Source organism: Hydra vulgaris, chromosome 07, assembly GCF_038396675.1.
Source record: "Hydra vulgaris chromosome 07, alternate assembly HydraT2T_AEP".
Lineage (NCBI taxonomy): Eukaryota > Metazoa > Cnidaria > Hydrozoa > Anthoathecata > Hydridae > Hydra > Hydra vulgaris.
In genome coordinates this window covers 28,692,501-28,702,500 of record NC_088926.1, presented here as the reverse complement: position 1 = coordinate 28,702,500, position 10,000 = coordinate 28,692,501, and the positions used below count along the sequence as shown (strand labels likewise).

At 29.2% G+C, this 10,000-nt stretch overlaps 1 protein-coding gene across 1 annotated transcript in view; it reads left to right on the top strand.

The window, feature by feature from the left end:
- The window catches only part of LOC100205557 (uncharacterized), a 50,520-nt gene that overhangs the window by 22,722 nt on the left and 17,798 nt on the right, over positions 1 to 10,000 (top strand). Inside the window, exons 5-7 of the mRNA XM_065801567.1 lie at positions 5,030 to 7,519; positions 7,704 to 7,907; positions 9,884 to 10,000. The exon at positions 9,884 to 10,000 is cut by the window's right edge and continues 86 nt beyond it. Coding sequence (XP_065657639.1) covers positions 5,030 to 7,519; positions 7,704 to 7,907; positions 9,884 to 10,000 — 2,811 coding nt within the window. The remainder of the gene's footprint in view (positions 1 to 5,029; positions 7,520 to 7,703; positions 7,908 to 9,883) is intronic.

Here is a 10,000-nt window from a genome sequence, read left to right as displayed (position 1 = left end):
CAAGTGTTGTGTGATTATTGATTGTGCTAAAGTTTTTATTGAACAACTCAAGTCTCTTTTAGCACAAGCCTCAACTTGGTCTGATTATAAATAACACAATACATTTAAGTTTCTTGTTGGAATTTTGCCTAGTGGTTTTATCACTTTTTTATCTGATTGTTATGGTGGAAGATGTTCAAATAATTTTATAACAAAAGACAGTGGTTTTTATGATTTGTTAGAGCGTGACGATGAAGTCATGGCAGATTGTGGATTTCAAATTCAGGTAGAACTTTTTTTAAGATTTTGTACTTTAACAATTCGTCTCAAAAGTCAAATGAATGCATCTGAATGTAAAAAAACTAAAAAAAATAGCTAACTTAAGAATACATGTTGAAAGAGTCATTAATAGAATGAAAATGTATAGAATTTTAATAAATGTTTTTCCTCTAACAATGTTGTGTCATGTTGATGATATTGTGAGGGTTTGTGCTGTACTCTGTAACTTGAAACCTGTATTTGTCAATAATTCAAGAGATGGAAATATAAAGCCTTAAAGTTGTTAAATAATAGTATACAAGGAATAATGTGTTAGCACAGGAATTTGTGCTAATACCTTTCAAAACTAAAAAGTTCTATTTTGTACAAAATTTATTTAAACTCCTTCTTGGCTTTATATTAGCAATGGTAGGTGTTCCATCCACAAAATCCATCAAACATACACAGTCACTGTCGCATGGATTCCATTTTTTCTTATTTTTACCTTCCCTTTTTAATAAAATTTTTCACTTTTCTCTTTGTCTATAATTTTTTTTAAAGAACTTGGAAAACAGTAAAGATTGAATGGAAGATTACAATTACATTGATCTTTTTTCATACCTTCATGAACATTACATCCTTGTATTTGTATATTGTATACATTACATCCTTGTATTTGTATATTGTATACATTACATCCTTGTATTTGTATATTTTCCGAAAAAAAAAGGCTAATAAGTTTGGTATGCGTTTTTTACCCCCAGCAAGTCTAGGGTCAAGAATCCCTCCCCTTCCTCTGCCTTTTCAGAGCAGGCTTAACACTGATAGTAACGGATTTTGTTAAGTTATTATGCGCGTTTGCGTTTTTATTAGATAAACTACTGTTTTATTTGATAATTTAAAATGTTTATAAGTTAGTTAAGTGGTCATGACCTCCTAGGTTTCCATTTTAGAGGTATTTAGAACAATCATGTTTAGGGGTCGTACATATATTACGTATGCGGCAAGGGGGTAGGGGGAGGTGTCCTAAGCTAAGTAATTTGCATGCGTGGGGTGGGGTGGTGAATGGGTGATGTTCAACAAGTGTATGTATGCAAACTCAAAAAATTGAGGTGGCAGTTCATGTTCACTTGCCAATTAGTAAAAGGTGATCGCCGCCCACATTCATGGCCTGCTAAGGTTATAAATATTGAACAGCACAAAAAAAGTAGTGATCACATTTGCGAGCGTGAATGGAAAAACAGTACAAAATTAATTCTAAATAAATTAATATTCATGTTAACTTATATCTAGAAATAAAACTTACTAATGTTTCAAGTTATAATAATATTAGGACCATGTGTGGGAGGGGAGGGTGTATGAAAATGTCATTAAAGTGTCTGATAAAGATACTTTACAAAAAATTGCAATGATTGAAGCCTGGGAACAAAAAAGACCTAAAAAATTGCCCTTAAACTTAAGAGCAACAAGTTTTGCTTCCCTAGCCCCTTTCTGACCCAGCACTAACAATTATACGTAATTAACTAAGAAAAAATTTACTTTGCGTTGAATTATTTTCCTAACAATATATCATGCTTACGAGTCCATAGGAAAAAAATTTTTTATTATGCCATAATTTCCACTTTAAACAGTTATAATTAACGAACCATAGAGGCTGTATCGTGAAATATTTTAGTGGAGGGGGGGTGGGAATCATTTTTCAAAAAAGAGGCTCTTTATAGTAGCAAATAAATATATTGCTTGATCTTTATAACAAAATTTACTTGATACAGAGGACAAATGGTAGAAGGAGAGGGCTACAAAAAGGGGGCGTTAATCGCCCCGCACATTCGCTCTCAAAATGCCAGGACTGAAATTGGACAATCCCAGAATTTCGGTAATATAAAAAAAGGGACAGTCATATAATTTTGACATAGTTGTCACTTTTATCGTTGAAGGGAGGGGGCTGAAATGCAAATTAAGGGAGCTAAGGCAGCCCGAATCAGAATTTGAATAGAAAAAAACAGAAATTTCTAGAAATGTATTCCATAAATATATGCCATATATTGTAACAGTGGAAATCTTTATTAGGCATGTACTAAATACTATTGTGGCAGTCTAAGAACTTAATAATAAATATCAAAAAATATTTTAACTAACAATGTTAAATGCAGTGATCAGTTATCTTATTAGATGGTTGGTTACCTGAAGAGGACAGTATTAAACAATGGCCAATGGTTTTCCCAACCATTCTCGCTTTCAAACATTCACAACGTATTAATGACACAAGCCATAAAATTTGGTTGGTTATAAGTTGAGTAACTACTTGTTGGCAGTATGCATAACAAGTTTAATCCAATTTCTAATTAGTGTTGAATAAAAATTGTGCTCAAATAATATTTATAGTAATAGTCTATAAATTTACACTTGATTTCTTCCCATTTGTTATTGTCAAATTTTATATGTTCAATAAAATTTCCACACCATAAAATATGAGTGATGGTGCCTTGTAACAGCCATTTGTACAAGGCATTGCATATAATATGGATGATTTTTGTTTAAAGAAATATCAACATCATTTTTAATCAAATATGGAAGTTTTATGATCAAGTGCATGTCTTGAAGTTAAATGCCCAAAATGGGCATTTAACTTCAAGACATGCAGGTGAACAACAAAAACAAGTAACAATACGGTCAGGACTACCACCAATGAAGGAAATATCTCTATCTAAAAATAACTCACAATCATGCATTGCTACACCTTTATGATTGATTTTCAAAATTTCATAAAAACAGTTATCTTTCAAAAACCAGTATTTGTTATTATTTTGTCCTTTGGTCGACTGCTCAATTACTTCAATATTTTTAAGCGTCATATGAAGTTTTATATTTTTTTCAAGTGATAATATATCTTTTGACTTACCAGTATATCATTAACAGTCATTAGATTTGATTGGCAAGTACTAATGTTGTTTACTACTTCAAACTAAAGTCAATATCTGGTTTCGGGACAGCACTAAAAATGATGGAATTAGGCACTATTTCTTTTAATGCATTTGCAACATCCTGAAGATTAAGTTTAGTAGAATAATTAGAAATTGGATTAAATTTCTTATACAAACTGTCTACAAATGGTCTTTTTTTTTTTTTAAATGTTGAGAAAAATTTTCTCTGCTAAAATCTAGATTTTCAATTTTAACAGGTAAAACGTCTTTTCAATTTGGAAGCCATTGGTTTGAAGCCATTGTGCAAGCTGGATTTGTTAAGCCCATTCTTACAGCATCTTCAATTCTAAATATTGCTGCAGCAACATGGTTACATGTTTGGCTCATTCCTGCCATACATGTACAGTGACAAGATCGGATTTTTGCATTTTCTTTTTCTATAATCAACCACAGTTTATGGCTTGCAACATTAATATGTTGTGAATGTCTGCATTCACCTTTTATTGCGCAAAATGGATTTTCCTCACTTATACAGTGATATAAGAGTTTTTGAAGCCAGCCTGTTTTATAAAAACTAAAAGCTTTCGAATTTTTATAATCATTTAAGGCATTGCTGCCTAATTCAGATGGGTGAAACATCAAATAGTTAAAAATATCTGGATACAAAACCATTGGCCATTGTTTAATACTGTCCTCTTCAGGTAACCAACCATATAATAAGATAAACGGATCACTGCATTTTATCATTGTTAATTAAAAGTTTTTTTTTATATTCATTTTTATGTTCTTCAACTGCCTCGGTAGCAGTTAGTACAGGCTCAATAAAGTTTTCCATTGCAGAAAAAATACGAGTTAAGTTTGTGAGTTAAAGCTCAAATACTGCTTTAACTCATAAACTTTCATTTTATTAATTAAATCCATTATGAGTTTATCTTAGGATAAATGATCTAAACAAAAGGAAAGCTCAATGTTTGCTTAAAAATTCTTTGTACGTAAAAGTTTATTTTTATTTTACCCACACAATTTGGATCCAGACCTCAATATTCCTATGTGTTTTTTCCAATTGGATAGATGTATTGCCCATGGTTTCATAATACTTTTTCTTCAAGTTTAAGCTAATTTATAATTGGTTTTTTAATTTATAATTGCTTTTTTAATTTACAATTGCCTTATTAATTTATAATTGCCTTTTTAATTTATAATTGTTTTTTTAATTAATCTATCAGGTAGGCAAAGCTCTTTCCTAAATAAAGAGGTTTTGAAATTTATTTCTGCATATCATTTAAATGTCAGTTTTGATTAAATTTGATATCTGTTAATTAGTTTCTGTCTTTTATTGAAAAGTAAGAAAGTATTTTCATAGTTGACTATTTAAAGATTTTTATTGACTGCCATGTTTATTTGGAAGACATTTATTTGAAAATAAGACTTTAATTATAGTTTTAAAAATGTGATATTTTCAAAATTATAATTATAATATGTAACTATAGTAAGTAGTAATAATAATAAATTAAGAATTAATATATAGCTATAATTATTATTAAAAACTACTAAGATAATCTTATAACAACTAATTTTAATAATTTTAATATGCTTAATTAAATGTGAGAATTTTTTTAATCAGTGAAATCGATTATTGTTTTTTATTTGGCATATTTTGCATCTTATACAAGTTTTGTTAATAAGTTATGCTAAAAAAAAGCTGTTTTAGTCTTATAAGTTAAACAGATGAATTACAAGGGTGTACCTCAAGTTTTAAGGTATCCCCCATTTTTATGGTACCCCCATTTTTGGGTGTTTTATTAAAGCAATACTGCATAAAATACGAAATTTGATTTTCCATAATGTATAGTCTAATATTTTTTTAGATTTAATTACCAATCTGGTATATTCAACTCAAGGTATTACACCAGAATATGATTTAAATACCCCCAGCAGTGAAAATAAAATCCTTTTGAATAACACACTTGTTCATGGTGTATCTGTAAGTTCATTTGCTCCTGATAAAATTGTCTCTGTTGAATCTATGGATAAGTATCATTCTGCCGCCTTTGTTAGTCAAAGTAACCAAGAGAAACCAGAAAACACTCCTTTAGAAAGTGAAATATCAAATGAAGTATTGAATAATAATACTTCATTAACTCAATTAAATGTTTTTGTAGACTCAAATAATAACGCAAGTTCTGGTAATGAAAAATTGCAGAATATAACAGAAAATAAAGTTGGAGAAAAATTACAAATGGATTTGTATAATAGTACGCAACTTCAAATTAAAAATGAAACTGAAATAAAAAATTATACTATTGAAACAAACGAAGTTTTTATTAATTTAAATAATTCTGTTTTTAATAAAAATTGGCAATTGAGTGATAATACTACAAGTCCAATTCAGAGCAACATTACACTGTGTAAAACATGCAAACAAGATGAAGTCACCATTTCAAATGAGCAAGTAACAAATGTTGAAACTATGCTTAATGGCTTAAAGATTTTGAGTGCTATTAAAGGATCTATTAACATATCTCTAAGTAATGTAACTAACTTATATGAAAATAATGTTGACTGCAGTGAGCCTACAACTAATGGAAATAATAAATGCAATAATATATCAACCACATTAAATACAGTATCTACAACAGCATCAACTACAGCTAAAACAACAACAACAACTACAATGATACCAACGACAACTCAAACTACAACCTTGATGACTACAACATCACTAACTACAACATCACCAACTACAACATCATTAACTACAACAACATCATTAACTACAACTACATCACCAACTACAACTGCATCACCAACTACAACACCATCATCAACTACAACAACATCACCAACTACAACAACATCACCAACTACAACAACATCACCAACTACAACAACATCAACCACAACAACACAAACTACAACTTTTCCACCTCCAACAACAACAACTTCAACTTCTTTATTTATGACAACTCAAGCCGCAATAAAATATCCGCCCTGGGATGCAATAAAATCCTTCCAACTTTCAACATCAGCTCCAACTTACAATATTTTTTGGACTCCTCCGCATCAGTTACCTTTATACAAAGATTCACATTGGACATTTAAGTATGTAGAAACACCAAAGCCTCCTAGTGCAGGATGCTTTAAGTATGGAGATCTGGAAATATGCTCAACAACCCCACAAACTTCAACATCTTCAACAACAACCATCATAACAACTTCTGCTCCTGTAACTTCCACTCCATCTACAACATTTCGTAGAAGAACAACAAAATCTTTCACACGCCCGCCACCCCCTTTGATAACAAAATATATTACTAATCCTTCTCCTACTGTAAAAGTTACCAACACCACAACAAAGTCAACAAAGGCTACAAAATCAGCTGTCAAATTTTCAAGTAATAACTGCATTTGCAGACCTATTACAGCTTTTATTTTACCGTGTTGCTTACAATTAGTAAGAATGGGAGCATATTCTCCTGTTTCTGGTACTGTAAATGGATATCAATCAGGAAAACCTTGTTTTTACCCAAATTGTGTAGGGCAGGTTTATGGTCAAACAGGGACTATGTTACTAACTCCAAATATAAATGGTCAATATAATGTTATGCAAAGTCCTGTTACTTCATTTAATGGTGCTGAAGGGATGACACTTGCATCACAAATGAATATGAAGCAGCAACAAAATTTATTGGCAACTTATTATAAACAACAACAAAAGCAGCAGTTAGTTACATCTTTACAACAACAAAACTATTTGACGTCAATCCAAAAGCCACAATCACTGTATAATGGAGCAAATTTGCTCAAGAAGCCATCAGAAAAACAAGTAAATGTTTTGTCTCAACCACTAAAACCTCAACCAAGTGCGTATCAGTCGCCATTTTATCAAAACAGAAATTTTCCTAATTATCTTCAATACAGTATGGCTGCTCCACAAAGTGTGCCTCAACCACAAAATATTTATTCATTAATGAATTCCAAGTTACAATCTTTTTATAAACCTGTCACTAATCCCTACTTTTATAATCAGCCAGTTGCTAGTGACCAAAGCAGTTTATACAATCAAAAATATTATAACAACATGCAAAGTTTCAATGGATATCCTTCAAATACAGTGAATTCTTTCGGAGACATTGGCAGCCCTCAAGTAGTCAACTGGAAAAGTCAATATATAAAAGCACGCTCAGAAATGGGTGAACATCATGAATCTACATTCAAACACGAAAACCTAAATGAAGAACAAGAGACTGAGTTGAACAAGTATTTCAAATTAACTCCTAACAAACTCTGGAGGAATTCTATGATTATTACTCTTGGTGAAGACTTGTCCAATGAGACTGTAGCAACACTAACACAAAGTATGTTTTTGTTATACTTTTTTATATTTTTTTGTTTATTATTATTATTACTGTTATTATTATTATTATTATTATTGTTATATAAAATATTTTTTCAAATTTTTGTTTTGATATAATGGTTTCATCTTGAATTTCTTTAGCTATTTTTAAACATGTGTATGTTATTTTTGTTAATTATAATTAGGTTGGTCAGATAAACATTGGACAAGTTATGGCGCAAAAGAGACATTTTCAGGTTATGGTGGAAAGACCATACTATTGACAGATATTGAAGGAAATAACATTACTTCAGCACCTGAACTTGAGGCTAATGGAGTTATTAAGAAATGGCAAGGTGGATTAAAATTTGATGGAAAAACATCTTGGATTAATGCTACAAAAATAGATGGTAAAGTTATGAATCATAAGTTGTTATATAATTGAGTTTGTATATTATATATATATATATATATATATATATATATATATATATATATATATATATATATATATATATTTGAATTATGACTTCTTGGTATCCCTAATTTCCTCTTTAAAAATAGGTGAACTTTAATTTGAAAGTAACTTAAAATTAATTGGTTTTATTCTCTCTCGTTCTCTTTCTCATTTTTCTTTCTCTTTCTCTCTCTCCTATCGTGATGTGTGTGTGTGTGCCTATATATATATATATATATACATATATATATATATATATATATATATATATATATATATATATTATATATATATATATATATATATATATATATTTTTATATATATATATATATATATATATATATATATATATATATATATATATATATATATATATATATATATATATATATATATATATATATATATATATATAGAGAGAGAGAGAGAGAGAGAGAGAGAGAGAGAGAAAGAATAAAACCAATATATTTAACACAAATATATTTCAAATTAAACTTATTTAAAAAACTAAAAACACTTTTTTTTTCAAGTTATTAAGTGCAATTTTCCAGCAGGCACAGAAAGTCCGCTTGATGTCTTAAGGATGTCCTACGGACTTGTAACGTTCATTAGATGTTGTATAGAAGTCCCACGGACATCTGTACTCACTTGCTTTGTATTTTTTAATGATATTTATAAAGCATTTTTAAATACTGTTTGATAAAACTCAGACATCACATCTCTATGATGATAAATGCTTGATACTAATGCCAGAGAACTTTTAAATGATCAAATAGACTGATAATGAGATACAAAAAATTTTAATTATTTAGTTATAAATCCAATTTTATAGTTCTTAAAAAACAAAGACTTGTTCAAAAACACGGTCATGAGATGTTCTCAATTGACTTCATTGTACCTTGGCTAGAGGGCAGAAAAAGTTTGTCATCTGAAGTTGCATCATGTATGACCAACCAGGACTATGCTACTTGAATGCACATGTATAATGGATCAAATGTATAAAGATACATAGAGGTGCCTGGTTTCATTAGGTCCTTATTTTATTAAACATATTTTGAAATATATTTTTACTAAAAACCAGACTTTTATGTGGCCTCAACAATTCACACCTAATGCATTAACAAGGTCACCTTTCATACCCAATGTGGCACTGTTTATATTTTGATATTTTACAGCTGTTGATAGAATCAGCTTCTTGAAGAGCTAACAAAAAGTTTGGAAAACCAGACTACCAGGCCAGCCTCAGAGCCATTAAACTGAGTTTTATAGCTGTACCCTCACTTGGAGATAAAAGAAAGAGTTACAAAGCCACTACTAAGCAAGAAGTACAAGCAAAAACTAATGAGTATATTCGGTAATAGAATTAATATGGTAGTGATGTAGTGGTAGAGTGCTTGCTTTATAAGCAAGAAGTTCAGAGTTTGATCCCCACCATGTCCCTTGTAGTACCATGCTCAACTTGTTTGTTTCAAGTTTTTATATTTGTAGTCTTATTGTTATCCAGTCTTAAACAAATTATCTTTTCTCAAACAAATTATCTGGTATTAAAAAAATTATCTTATCTCAAATAAATTATATAGTGTCAAACAATTTATACGTTTAATTTTAAGAATTTATTTTAATTTTTAAATAATAAAGCTAAAAACATTAAAACGATTAAATTAAGTCGGTATTTATATAATATTTACAATATTAGTAATATTTACAAAAATAAATATTTAAAATTATATTATTATTTATATTGTTATAATAATATATTTTATAATTATATTTATTATATAAATATAATTTATTTATTAAAATAATAATATTTAAGATAAGTATTATTTTTAAACAAAAAATGTTAAAAAAAAACTAAAAAAATTTTTAAACTAAAAGTTGGTTGATGTGTTTAAAAAATATATTTTGGATTTTTATTTATTTATAGCACCATTTCTTTGCAATCCTTCATTGTCTAAAGAAGATGGATTTGCAATTGGTTTAAAATTAATGTTTGATTCCAGCATTAAACGTTACAAACAACCAAAATATATTTTGGATGCAG